The 15,160-nt window shown below is 33.1% G+C and overlaps 1 protein-coding gene across 6 annotated transcripts in view; it reads left to right on the top strand.

The window, feature by feature from the left end:
* Positions 1-15,160, top strand: part of LOC106050934 (thymidine phosphorylase-like) — a 44,763-nt gene that overhangs the window by 11,398 nt on the left and 18,205 nt on the right. For 5 of the 6 annotated variants that reach the window (XM_013206017.2, XM_013206016.2, XM_013206015.2 and 2 more), the window contains exons 2-3: positions 668-798; positions 1,726-1,928. In XM_013206017.2, coding sequence (XP_013061471.2) covers positions 678-798; positions 1,726-1,928 — 324 coding nt within the window. In that variant the 5' untranslated portion in view covers positions 668-677. Of the gene's footprint in view, positions 1-563; positions 799-1,725; positions 1,929-15,160 lie in introns of all 6 variants that reach the window. The other variant, XM_056032885.1, reaches the window with a different exon arrangement.

Raw genomic sequence — 15,160 nt, 5'->3', positions numbered from 1 at the left:
AAAGAAAGAGAGGTAGAAAGAGAGGGAGAGAGAGGTTCTGAGGGAGAGACGTGTCAACTAATTCGTCTTAAACTGTTCACAACAAGCACAACAACAAAAGTTTGTATGACAAGTTGACTTCACCTTTTGCCCAACATTTCAGTTTTAACAATAAAAGAGAAAAAATAATGGAAATTTAAGCACAGGCTAAACTTTAGTGGACAACGTGAAGATTGAAAAAAACAAATGTCTGGCGCTAACACGTTTAACTGTAGTCCAAACTTAACAGTTCAATGGACCTCATGGACTCAGCCCGTTCATAAAATTTGTTCTTAAGTGGAGAATTAGCAAGTGGAGAATTAAGAGTAAAATGCTTATCAATATCTTTCAGAAAATCTTCATTTTGAGTTGTTGTTGTTTTTTTTCTGAATATTTTTTTAAATTCGATATGCCGAACTACTAAAGTCACATCTCTATAATGTCCAGGATATAATCTATACGACAGTTGGCACCTGTCTCCTGTATTTACAAAACATTACTAGTAAATGTTTGTGCAAAAGTTTTTTGTATTTTAAATCACAAAGAATAGAAATAGGATCCAGTGTCACCAGCAATCACACGAATACGTCCGAATATTGTGAGCGTGACATGTCTGCAACATTTCAATCAATGTGTTTCTCTTGGACAGGACAGTGAGAATGCCTACATCATTTCCGGATCTGATCGCTAAGAAGAGAGATGGTAAAGAACTTCTAGATGAAGAGATCCAGGAATTTGTTAAGGGGGTCACATCTGGCTCCATGTCAGAACCTCAAATAGGTATGTAAAATGTATACGGGCCTAATACAAATGTCTACTGTTCATGTATATTTAGTAATAAAAATAGAGATAGACAGTTAGAAGGGAGAAATAAATTATGAAGTGAATTTGGAGACGTCTCATAGTTTTGAATAATTCCATAAAACTTCGAATGGTGACTGTTACTAGGTTACTAGTCTACATCTACTTTATATCGTCGTTAGGTCTACGTCTGTTCACCAATTTATTCGACTACCTCCTGGCCGCCTGCATATTGTTGTAACTCTCTAAGGCAGGCACTCAACGAAAGACAGGTTGACAAGAGTAAATGATGTATTTATTTAGTATAACTAGTATAAGCAGCAACAAATAGTAATAGTTACTAGTTAGACTTGGACGTCTGCTATAAAGTCACAGGGAGTAATATGTCTTAAGTTCTAAGAGTCCTACTTCATACCAGAACACAGAACAGACCACCGACACACTTCCCAGTGTCGCTCCAGGTCTCCCACACAGTTTCCTAGTATCACTTAGGACAGCACTCAGCACCAGACTGTTCAAACTCCCCTGACTTCTAGCCGGCTCACAACAGTCCTTCTTCCTGTCTCTATATGTCTTTCACTAGTCGTGTTCAGTAGTGCTCAGATGCGCACCATTAGTGTAGCGCGGGAGCGTGGTTACAACAATATTTAAATCCCTTAAGAACAAATGAGTAGCATTAGAGAAAGAGAGACAGGGAATGACAGGGAGAGGGAGCCAGTGAGCCGTGTAATGTATACATGAGCAGAGAAAGTGCTCCATTTCTAGCACTTATCCATCCCTGGTACAAACAAGTCCACATCCAGCCAAGGCAAATAAAACCAAAAGTGAATCATGCGTATTTCTATTTTTGTTTACAATAAAATATACAAATGCATAGTGAGACATTTCTCTACAACTTCTCCCTAGGCGCTATGTTAATGGCCATCTACTGTAAGGGCCTTAAAGAACGTGAGGTTGCAACATTGACGCTAGAAATGAAAAACTCCGGAGAGACACTTCACTGGCCCAATGAATGGACAGACGTATTGGTGGACAAACACAGTACAGGTGGAGTAGGTGATAAAGTCAGTCTTGTGCTAGCTCCAGCACTGGCAACATTCGGTGTGAAGGTGATGTGAATATGCTCGTTTAACATTGTATCATAGTTTTAACATGGGACCTATACTATTGTATTAGTTATAAACCTACCTTCTTTAAAGATGTAGCTTATTATGCTATAGCGTTAAATTTTTTTTTAATTTTTTTTTGTGTGGGGGGAGGGACGGTCCTTCTTTTATGGAGAAATCGTAGTGTATGTATGTGAACAAAATTAGTCGAATATCTATATAATATAAACATGCAATCACCTTCCCCCCATCGGACAAACCAATATATATATATATATATATATATATATATATATATATATATATATATATATATATATATATATATATATAGTATATATATATATATATATACTAGCCTGGCATTACCCGCGGCCTGCGGGTCTAAGTTTGTGTTTACTAATGTAGTGGATTGGATTTAGATGTATGTTAAACTTAGCTAATGATCCTTTCACGTTATTTCTCTTTCGCTACGAAAATAAAATTAGTTTTGCGAAAATGGGTTTACCCGAAGTCGATACATTCATATCTATTAAAAACGAAAAGAGCGATAGCTTTGTTAAATGAATGGGATTATAAAGTGAACAATTAAACGAAATAATTTTTAGTACTCGATTCATGAATGAATATAGATCTAGGCATGGGCGTAGCCAGGGGGGGGGGTTGGGGTTCAACCCCCCCCCCAAATGAAACCCCCCCGAAGGGGGGGGTCGGAATTTAGTGAATGATTTTTTGCTTTGATTTTGTTTATTTTAAGTGAGATGTTAATACTAAACCATCAATTGCCCCAGCACAACCAATGGGGTTTTGAGTTTAAAACCCCTTACCAGGGGATTTTGAGTTTAAAACCCCCTACCAGGGGTTTTGAGTTTAAAACCCCATACTAGGGGTTTTGAGTTTTAAACCCCCTACTTGGGGTTTTCGCAGTTAACCCCCCCTCTTCTATAGAACAAAACAAAACGAAAATCCCCTAATTCCAAGAGCACAGTTAAGGGAGATTTTGATTTTAAAACCCCCTCCAAAATTTACGATAAACCCCCTCTTCAATATAAAAAGTTAATTAGGCACTCAAAATGTTATGAGCGTAGCTAAATGGGTTTTGACTTAGTTTTTAGTTTAAACCCACTTCAGCGGGGTTTGAAGGTAAAAACTACCTCTTTAATAATAAAAACAAAGCAAATTATACACTCAAAATGTTTTGAGTGTAGTCAAAGGTGTTTTGAGTTTAAACTCCCCTCCAGTGGAGTTTGAAGCTAAAAAGTACCTCTTCAATATAAATAAAAGCAAATTACTTACACTAAAATCTATGAACGCAGCCAAAGGGGTTTTTAGTTTAAACCCCCCGCCAGGGGTGTTTGAGGCTAAAAAATACATCTTCAGTGTAAGAAAAAAAGCAAATTACGCACTCAAAATGCTATGAGCGTTGCCAAAAGGGGTTTTGAGTTTAAACCCCCATTCAGAGGGGTTTAATGCTAAAAATACCTCTTCAACATAAAAAAAAAGCAAATTGCACACTAAAATTATTTGAGCGTAGCCAATCCAATCGGGAGTTTTGAGTTTAAACCCCTCTTCTACAGATGGCGTTTGTTTAAAGTTTAAAACCCCTCCAGATGGTTTTGAGTTTAAGATCCCCCTACAGAGCATTTTGAGGTGGAAAACCCCCAAAAGATGATTTTGACGATAAAACTTCTCTTTTCGATATAAAATCTAAAGCAAACTACAGTCACTTAATTCCAAGAGCGTATTCAAGAGTGGTTATACATTTTTACCAGTGGCAGGGCTCCCTTAATAAACTGCAGTGAATAGTCATCTGCCGAAATTGAAAAACACTAAATGTGGCTCAACAAAGATGGCTAAGACAGATTTTAGGAGTCAGTTATAGAGATCGGGTTTAAATCAAGGAAATCCTATGCCGAACTGGGAGTCGACCCTTTAGTAAGATTGTGAGAGAGCGACGCATGAGGTTTGCGGGACATGTTCTCCGACAAAATGAATTATGCGTAAGAAGAGTTGCAATGATATCCTAGTACAAATTGACTCCACTCATTCATTGAGGTCCTCATGGCAGGTGGGAAGAGGCTTCAGATATTACCAGTGACAGGTTTTTATGGAAACAGCTTGACGTCCAATCCTCCGAACGGCGCGGTAGGGTCTAAGTCAGTAAGAAAAGCACATTAGGTTTTTGAAATAAACTTTTTAATAGCAGGAAAATGCACTGTAGATACCTCAGAATATGCATTTTGTTGGCTTTCAATACCAGAAATAGTGCTTGGCGGCGGGGCTTCGACCCGCGCTAGCGCTCCCCAGACCCCATTGCTAGTAATGGCAGGGAATCTACAATTTTATGGAAACAGCTTGACGGCAAATGCGCCAAACGGCGCTGGAGGGTCTAAGTCAGTAAGAATAGCACATTAGGTTTTTGAAATAAAACTTTTTAATAGCAGGAAAATGCACTGTAGATACCTCAGAATATGCATTTTGTTGGCTTTCAATATCAGAAATAGTGCTTGGCGGCGGGGCTTCGCCCCGCTCTGGGGGAGCTCCTAACGCTCCCCCAAACCCCCTAGCTAGTATTCGCGGGGAATCTACAATTTTTCCACTAACTCATGGAAGAACCTATTCTAGGGCACAATAAACGTCTTCCGAAAGAATGAAGAGTCAGAATGCAATAAAGATTATGTACTAACACACACACACACACATAAATACATATAAAAAAAAATTTCGCGGGGGGGGGGGGGGGAAGAAAAAATCCCCCCCCCCCAACCCCCCCCCCCCCCCCCCGAAAAAAAATCCTGGCTACGCCCATGGATCTAGGCGGCCTATCTCAACTCGGCTTCGCAGCTTTTGTAAACGAATGTAGTCTCTTAATAATAATGCTTTAGAAAACCAAATTTGAATGTTTATTTGATCAAAATATGAAATGAATGGACTTTAATTAATATGTTTATGTGTTAAAGTATAAAACTATCTGTGCGAAGAGAAGTTTTATCATCTTAGAGTTGAATTAGAGTTTTAGATCTAGGGGTTGGATTATAAAGTAAACAATTAAACGAATTAATATTTAGTACGCGATTCATTACGGTATTGTCTAATGAAAGAATGTTCGTCAGGAAATCTGTAGTCACAGATATAAGGAACTAATTTATGTAAAAAATTCTTTTGAAACACAAAATTGAAGGTTAATTTTATTATATAATGAAATCAATGGATCTTCTTTTGTATTTTCATGTGTCAAAGTAAAAAACTATCTGCGCAAAGTGTATTTCTTAAAATTAGATCTAGGTCTAAATCCTTTCTATCTTTTCTCATGTCAACATTGTAGACATGGCCTAGATCCATAAAATACTATAGCTGTAATAGAGTCGGACAACTTTATTTTTTTTGAGGGTCTTAAGTTTGTTTTAGGGCTACAATACATACACTACGGTCTAAGTTGGTACCCAAGGAACATTCCTGCCTAGTTTTATCAAGATTGGTCAAGCGGTTTTGATGTCTATAAGTAACATACATCCATACATACACCACACATTCTACTTTATAATATACTAGACATATGTTACCCGCGACCCGCGGGTCTTTATTTGCGCATTACTTTCGATATAGTCACTGAGAGTGTTTTGTAAACAATTAAACGAAATAATAATGTAATAAGTAAAACGAATGTGTCAATGTACAAATAGTGTGAATGAAGCTATGAAATCAAAATAGCTAATAGGCTTAAATCCATTTTTTCAAATTAAAACATTTGCTTGTAGGCCTACATATATTTGATTAAAATTTGAGATGAATAGACTTAATTTTATATGTTCATGTGTATAAAGTAGATCTTGAGGTAGACATAGATCTAAATCTACACTAATCTAGAGTTCAAAGTTGGCTTTTATAGAGTTCATTCTGTGTTGCGCATGCGTGACCTTTTTTCATGAATGAATATAGGCCTATCTCAACACGGCTACGCAGCTTTAGCGAACAGCGAACGAATGTATTAAAAATGCTTTAGAAAAACAAATTTGAATGTTAATTTGATTAAAATATGAAATGAATGGACAATAATTAGTATGTTTATGTGTTAAAGCACAAAACTATCTTTGCGAAAAGAAGTTTTATCATCTTAGAGTTCAATAAGAGTTTTAGACCTAGGGCTAGGAATAGACTCAGAAGAGAGATGTGTTAATGTGTAACCATTTGGTCATGTCTAATGAAAGAATGTTCGCCAGGAAATCTGTAGTCACAGATATCAGGTACTAATTTATGTAAAAAATGCTTTTGAATAATCTAGTTTATTGGATTTAGATGTATGTTAAACGTAGCTAATGATCCTTTCACGTTATTTCTCTTTCGCTACGAAAATAAAATTAGTTTTGCGAAAATGGGTTTACCCGAGGCCGATAATTCATATCTATTAAAAACGAAAAGAGCGATAGCTTTGTTAAATGAATGGGATTATAAAGTGAACAATTAAACGAAATAATTTTTAGTAAGCGATTCATGAATGAATATAGATCTAGGCCTATCTCAACTCGGCTTCGCGGCTTTCGTAACCGAATGTAGCTTTAGAAAACCAAATTTGAATGTTTATTTGATCAAAATATGAAATGAATGGACTTTAATTAATATGTTTATGTGTTAAAGTATAAAACTATCTGTGCGAAGAGAAGTTTTATCATCTTAGTGTTGAATTAGAGTTTTAGATCTAGGGATGGGATTATAAAGTAACAATTAAACGAAATAATTTTTAGTACGCGATTTATGAATGAATGTAGATCTAGGCCTTTAACTCGGCTTCGCAGCTTTCGTATATGAATGTAGCTTTAGAAAACCAAATTTGAATGTTTATTTGATCAAAATATGAAATGAATGGACTTTAATTAATATGTTTATGTGTTAAAGTATAAAACTATATGTGCGAAGAGAAGTTTTATCATCTTAGAGTTGAATTAGAGTTTTAGATCTAGGGATGGGATTATAAAGTAAACAATTAAACGAATAAATATTTAGTACGCGATTCATTATGGTATTGTCTAATGAAAGAATGTTCGTCAGGAAATCTGTAGTCACAGATATAAGGAACTAATTTATGTAAAAAATGCTTTTGAAACACAAAATTGAAGGTTAATTTTATTATATAGCCTAATGAAATCAATGGATCTTCTTTTGTATTTTCATGTGTCAAAGTAAAAAACTATCTGCACAAAGTGTATTTCTTAAAATTAGATCTAGGTCTAAATCCTTTCTATCTTTTCTCATGTCAACATTGTAGACATGGCCTAGATCCATAAAATACTATAGCTGTAATAGAGTCGGACAACTTTATTTTTTTTGAGGGTCTTAAGTTTGTTTTAGGGCTACAATACATACACTACGGTCTAAGTTGGTACCCAAGGAACATTCCTGCCTAGTTTTATCAAGATTGGTCAAGCGGTTTTGATGTCTATAAGTAACATACATCCATACATACACCACACATTCTACTTTATAATAGACTAGACATATGTTACCCGCGACCCGCGGGTCTTTATTTGCGCATTACTTTCGATATAGTCACTGAGAGTGTTTGTAAACAATTAAACGAAATAATAATGTAATAAGTAAAGCGAATGTGTCAATGTAAAAATAGTGTGAATGAAGCTATCAGATCAAAATAGCTAATAGGGGAAAATCCATTTTTTTAAAAATTAAAACATTTGCTTTTGAATAATCTAGTGGATTGGATTTAGATGTATGTTAAACGTAGCTAATGATCCTTTCACGTTATTTCTCTTTCGCTACGAAAATAAAATTAGTTTTGCGAAAATGGTTTACCCGAAGTCGATACATTCTTATCTTATTAAAAACGAAAAGAGCGATAGCTTTGTTAAATGAATGGTATTATAAAGTGAACAATTAAACGAAATAATTTTTAGTACGCGATTCATGAATGAATATAGATCTAGGCCTTTAACTCGGCTTCGCAGCTTTCGTAGATGAATGTAGCTTTAGAAAACCAAATTTGAATGTTTATTTGATCAAAATATGAAATGAATGGACTTTAATTAATATGTTTATTTGTTAAAGTATAAAACTATCTGTGCGAAGAGAAGTTTTATCATCTTAGAGTTGAATTAGAGTTTTAGATCTAGGGATGGGATTATAAAGTAAACAATTAAACGAATAAATATTTAGTACGCGATTCATTACGGAATTGTCTAATGAAAGAATGTTCGTCAGGAAATCTGTAATCACAGATATAAGGAACTAATTAATGTAAAAAATGCTTTTGAAACACAAAATTGAAGGTTAATTTTATTATATAATGAAATCAATGGATCTTCTTTTGTATTTTCATGCGTCAAAGTAAAAAACTATCTGCGCAAAGTGTATTTCTTAAAATTAGATCTAGGTCTAAATCCTTTCTATCTTTTCTCATGTCAACATTGTAGACATGGCCTAGATCCATAAAATACTATAGCTGTAATAGAGTCGGACAACTTTATTTTTTTTGAGGGTCTTAAGTTTGTTTTAGGGCTACAATACATACACTACGGTCTAAGTTGGTACCCAAGGAACATTCCTGCCTAGTTTTATCAAGATTGGTCAAGCGGTTTTGATGTCTATAAGTAACATACATCCATACATACACCACACATTCTACTTTATAATATACTAGACATATGTTACCCGCGACCCGCGGGTCTTTATTTGCGCATTACTTTCGATATAGTCACTGAGAGTGTTTGTAAACAATTAAACGAAATAATAATGTAATAAGTAAAGCGAATGTGTCAATGTAAAAATAGTGTGAATGAAGCTATCAGATCAAAATAGCTAATAGGGGAAAATCCATTTTTTTAAAAATTAAAACATTTGCTTTTGAATAATCTAGTGGATTGGATTTAGATGTATGTTAAACGTAGCTAATGATCCTTTCACGTTATTTCTCTTTCGCTACGAAAATAAAATTAGTTTTGCGAAAATGGTTTACCCGAAGTCGATACATTCTTATCTATTAAAAACGAAAAGAGCGATAGCTTTGTTAAATGAATGGTATTATAAAGTGAACAATTAAACGAAATAATTTTTAGTACGCGATTCATGAATGAATATAGATCTAGGCCTTTAACTCGGCTTCGCAGCTTTCGTAGATGAATGTAGCTTTAGAAAACCAAATTTGAATGTTTATTTGATCAAAATATGAAATGAATGGACTTTAATTAATATGTTTATTTGTTAAAGTATAAAACTATCTGTGCGAAGAGAAGTTTTATCATCTTAGAGTTGAATTAGAGTTTTAGATCTAGGGATGGGATTATAAAGTAAACAATTAAACGAATAAATATTTAGTACGCGATTCATTACGGAATTGTCTAATGAAAGAATGTTCGTCAGGAAATCTGTAATCACAGATATAAGGAACTAATTAATGTAAAAAATGCTTTTGAAACACAAAATTGAAGGTTAATTTTATTATATAATGAAATCAATGGATCTTCTTTTGTATTTCCATGTGTCAAAGTAAAAAACTATCTGCGCAAAGTGTATTTCTTAAAATTAGATCTAGGTCTAAATCCTTTCTATCTTTTCTCATGTCAACATTGTAGACATGGCCTAGATCCATAAAATACTATAGCTGTAATAGAGTCGGACAACTTTATTTTTTTTGAGGGTCTTAAGTTTGTTTTAGGGCTACAATACATACACTACGGTCTAAGTTGGTACCCAAGGAACATTCCTGCCTAGTTTTATCAAGATTGGTCAAGCGGTTTTGATGTCTATAAGTAACATACATCCATACATACACCACACATTCTACTTTATAATATACTAGACATATGTTACCCGCGACCCGCGGGTCTTTATTTGCGCATTACTTTCGATATAGTCACTGAGAGTGTTTGTAAACAATTAAACGAAATAATAATGTAATAAGTAAAGCGAATGTGTCAATGTAAAAATAGTGTGAATGAAGCTATCAGATCAAAATAGCTAATAGGGGAAAATCCATTTTTTTTTTAAATTAAAACATTTGCTTTTGAATAATCTAGTGGATTGGATTTAGATGTATGTTAAACGTAGCTAATGATCCTTTCACGTTATTTCTCTTTCGCTACGAAAATAAAATTAGTTTTGCGAAAATGGTTTACCCGAAGTCGATACATTCTTATCTATTAAAAACGAAAAGAGCGATAGCTTTGTTAAATGAATGGTATTATAAAGTGAACAATTAAACGAAATAATTTTTAGTACGCGATTCATGAATGAATATAGATCTAGGCCTTTAACTCGGCTTCGCAGCTTTCGTAGATGAATGTAGCTTTAGAAAACCAAATTTGAATGTTTATTTGATCAAAATATGAAATGAATGGACTTTAATTAATATGTTTATTTGTTAAAGTATAAAACTATCTGTGCGAAGAGAAGTTTTATCATCTTAGAGTTGAATTAGAGTTTTAGATCTAGGGATGGGATTATAAAGTAAACAATTAAACGAATAAATATTTAGTACGCGATTCATTACGGAATTGTCTAATGAAAGAATGTTCGTCAGGAAATCTGTAATCACAGATATAAGGAACTAATTAATGTAAAAAATGCTTTTGAAACACAAAATTAAAGGTTAATTTTATTATATAATGAAATCAATGGATCTTCTTTTGTATTTTCATGTGTCAAAGTAAAAAACTATCTGCGCAAAGTGTATTTCTTAAAATTAGATCTAGGTCTAAATCCTTTCTATCTTTCTCATGTCAACATTGTAGACATGGCCTAGATCCATAAAATACTATAGCTGTAAAAGAGTCGGACAACTTTATTTTTTTTGAGGGTCTTAAGTTTGTTTTAGGGCTACAATACATACACTACGGTCTAAGTTGGTACCTAAGGAACATTCCTGCCTAGTTTTATCAAGATTGGTCAAGCGGTTTTGATGTCTATAAGTAACATACATCCATACATACACCACACATTCTACTTTATAATATACTAGACATATGTTACCCGCGACCCGCGGGTCTTTATTTGCGCATTACTGTCGATATAGTCACTGAGAGAGTTTTGTAAACAATTAAACGAAATAATAATGTAATAAGTAAAGCGAATGTGTCAATGTAAAAATAGCTAATAGGCTTAAATCCAATTTTTTTTTAAATTAAAACATTTGCTTTTGAATAATCTAGTGGATTGGATTTAGATGTATGTTAAACGTAGCTAATGATCCTTTCACGTTATTTCTCTTTCGCTACGAAAATAAAATTGGTTTTGCGAAAATGGTTTACCCGAAGTCGATACATTCTTATCTATTAAAAACGAAAAGAGCGATAGCTTTGTTAAATGAATGGGATTATAAAGTGAACAATTAAACGAAATAATTGTTAGTACGCGAGTCATGAATGAATATAGATCTAGGCCTATCTCAACTCGGCTTCGCAGCTTTCGTAAATGAATGTAGCTTTGAATGTTTATTTGATCAAAATATGAAATGAATGGACTTTAATTAATATGTTTATGTGTTAAAGTATAAGACTATCTGTGCGAAGAGAAGTTTTATCATCTTAGTGTTGAATTAGAGTTTTAGATCTAGGGATGGGATTATAAAGTAACAATAAAACGAAATAATTTTTAGTACGCGATTCATTACTGAATTGTCTAATGAAAGAATGTTCGTCAGGAAATCTGTAATCACAGATATAAGGAACTAATTAATGTAAAAAATGCTTTTGAAACACAAAATTGAAGGTTAATTTTATTATATAATGAAATCAATGGATCTTCTTTTGTCTTTTCATGTGTCAAAGTAAAAAACTATCTGCGCAAAGTGTATTTCTTAAAATTAGATCTAGGTCTAAATCCTTTCTATCTTTTCTCATGTCAACATTGTAGACATGGCCTAGATCCATAAAATACTATAGCTGTAATAGAGTCGGACAACTTTATTTTTTTTGAGGGTCTTACATTTGTTTTAGGGCTTCAATACATTCACTAAGGTCTAAGTTGGTACCCAAGGAACATTCCTGCCTAGTTTTATCAAGATTGGTCAAGCGGTTTTGATGTCTATAAGTAACATACATACATACATACCCCTCACATTCTACTTTATAATATAGACTAGACATATGTTACCCGCGACCCGCGGGTCTTTATTTGCGCATTACTTTCGATATAGTCACTGAGAGTGTTTTGTAAACAATTAAACGAAATAATAATGTAATAAGTAAAGCGAATGTGTCAATGTAAAAATAGTGTGAATGAAGCTATCAAATCAAAATAGCTAATAGGCTTAAATCCATTTTTTCTAATTAAAACATTTGCTTGTAGGCCTACATATATTTGATTAAAATTTGAGATGAATACACTTAATTTTGTATGTTCATGTGTATAAAGTAGATCTTGAGGTAGACATAGATCTAGATCTAGACTAATCTAGAGTTAAACATTGGCTTTTATAGAGTTCATTCTGTGCTACGCATGCGTGAACTTTTTTGCATGAATGAATATAGGCCTATCTCAACACGGCTACGCAGCTTTAGCGAACAGCGAACAAATGTATTAAAAATGCTTTAGAAAAACAAATTTGAATGTTAATTTGATTAAAATATGAAATGAATGGACAATGATTAGTATGTTTATGTGTTAAAGCATAAAACTATCTTTGCGAAAAGAAGTTTTATCATCTTAGAGTTCAATAAGAGTTTTAGACCTAGGCCTAGGAATAGACTCGGTAGAGAGATGTGTTAATGTGTAACTATTTGGTAATGTCTAATGAAATAATGTTCGCCAGGAAATCTGTAGTCACAGATATCAGGAACTAATTTATGTAAAAAATGCTTTTGGATAATCTAGTGGATTTGATTTAGATGTATGTTAAACTTAGCTAATGATCCTTTCACGTTATTTCTCTTTCGCTACGAAAATAAAATTAGTTTTGCGAAAATGGGTTTACCCGAAGTCGATACATTCTTATCTATTAAAAACGAAAAGAGCGAATCTTTGTTAAATGAATGGGATTATAAAGTGAACAATTAAACGAAATAATTTTTAGTACGCGATTCATGAATGAATATAGATCTAGGCCTATCTCAACTCGGCTTCGCAGCTTTCGTACGTGAATGTAGCTTTAGAAAACCAAATTTGAATGTTTATTTGATCAAAATATGAAATGAATGGACTTTAATTAATATGTTTATGTGTTAAAGTATAAAACTATCTGTGCGAAGAGAAGTTTTATCATCTTAGAGTTGAATTAGAGTTTTAGATCTAGGGATGGGATTATAAAGTAAACAATTAAACGAATTAATATTTATTACGCGATTCATTACGGAATTGTCTAATGAAAGAATGTTCGTCAGGAAATCTGTAATCACAGATATAAAGAACTAATTAATGTAAAAAATGCTTTTGAAACACAAAATTGAAGGTTAATTTTATTATATAATGAAATCAATGGATCTTCTTTTGTCTTTTCATGTGTCAAAGTAAAAAAACTATCTGCGCAAAGTGTATTTCTTAAAATTAGATCTAGGTCTAAATCCTTTCTATCTTTTCTCATGTCAACATTGTAGACATGGCCTAGATCCATAAAATACTATAGCTGTAATAGAGTCGGACAACTTTTTTTTTTTTTTTTGAGGGTCTTAAGTTTGTTTTAGGGCTACAATACATACACTACGGTCTAAGTTAGTACCCAAGGAACATTCCTGCCTAGTTTTATCAAGATTGGTCAAGCGGTTTTGATGTCTATAAGTAACATACATACATACATACATACATACACCACACATTCTACTTTATAATATAGACTAGACATATGTTTACCCGCGACCCGCGGGTCTTTATTTGAGCATTACTGTCGATATAGTCACTGAGAGTGTTTTGTAAACAATTAAACAAAATAATAATGTAATAAGTAAAGCGAATTAAATTAAATCAATGTAAAAAAAGTGTGAATGAAGCTATTAAATCAAAATAGCTAATAGGCTTAATTAAATCCATTTTTTTTTTCAAATTAAAACATTTGCTTGTAGGCCTACATATATTTGATTAAAATTTGAGTTGAATAGACTAAATTTTGTATGTTCATGTGTATAAAGTATAAAGTAGATCTTGAGGTAGACGTAGATCTAAATCTACACTTATCTAGAGTTCTGTGCTGCGCATGTGTGAACTTTTTTTCATGAATGAATAAAAGCCTATCTCAACACGGCTACGCAGCTTTAGCGAACAGCGAACGAATGTATTAAAAATGCTTTAGAAAAACAAATTTGAATGTTAATTTGATTAAAATATCAAATGAATTAGTATGTTTATGTGTAAAAGCATAAAACTATCTTTGCGAAAAGAAGTTTTATCATCTTAGAGTTCAGTAAGAGTTTTAGACCTAGGCCTAGGCCTAGGAATAGACTCAGACCTCAGAATAGAGATATGTTAATGTGTAACCATTTGGTAATGTCTAATGAAAGAATGTTCGCCAGGAAATCTGTAGATATCAGGAACTAATTTATGTAAAAAATGCTTTTGAATAATCTAGTGGATTGGATTTATATGTATGTTAAACTTAGCTAATGATCCTTTCACGTTATTTCTCTTTCGCTACGAAAATAAAATTAGGTTTGCGAAAATTGGTTTACCCGAAGTCGATACAATCTTATTTATTAAAAACGAAAAGAGCGATAGCTTTGTTAAATGAATGGGATTATAAAGTGAACAATTAAACGAAATTATATTTAGTACGCGATTCATGAATGAATTTAGATCTAGGCCTATCTCAACTCGGCTTCGCAGCTTTCGTAGACGAATGTAGCTTTAGAAAACCAAATTTGAATGTTTATTTGATCAAAATATGAAATGAATGGACTTTAATTAATATGTTTATGTGTTAAAGTATAAAACTATCTGTGCGAAGAGAAGTTTTATCATCTTAGAGTTGAATTAGAGTTTTAGATCTAGGGATGGGATTATAAAGTAAACAATTAAACGAATTAATATTTAGTACGCGATTCATTACGGAATTGTCTAATGAAAGAATGTTCGTCAGGAAATCTGTAATCACAGATATAAAGAACTAATTAATGTAAAAAATGCTTTTGAAACACAAAATTGAAGGTTAATTTTATTATATAATGAAATCAATGGATCTTCTTTTGTCTTTTCATGTGTCAAAGTAAAAAACTATCTGCGCAAAGTGTATTTCTTAAAATTAGATCTAGGTCTAAATCCTTTCTATCTTTTCTCATGTCAACATTGTAGACATGGCCTAGATC

This window comes from Biomphalaria glabrata, chromosome 6 (assembly GCF_947242115.1).
Source record: "Biomphalaria glabrata chromosome 6, xgBioGlab47.1, whole genome shotgun sequence".
In the NCBI taxonomy this organism is placed as follows: domain Eukaryota; kingdom Metazoa; phylum Mollusca; class Gastropoda; family Planorbidae; genus Biomphalaria; species Biomphalaria glabrata.
Note: the sequence above shows the minus strand (reverse complement) of the source record. Positions and strands in the feature narration are given on the sequence as shown.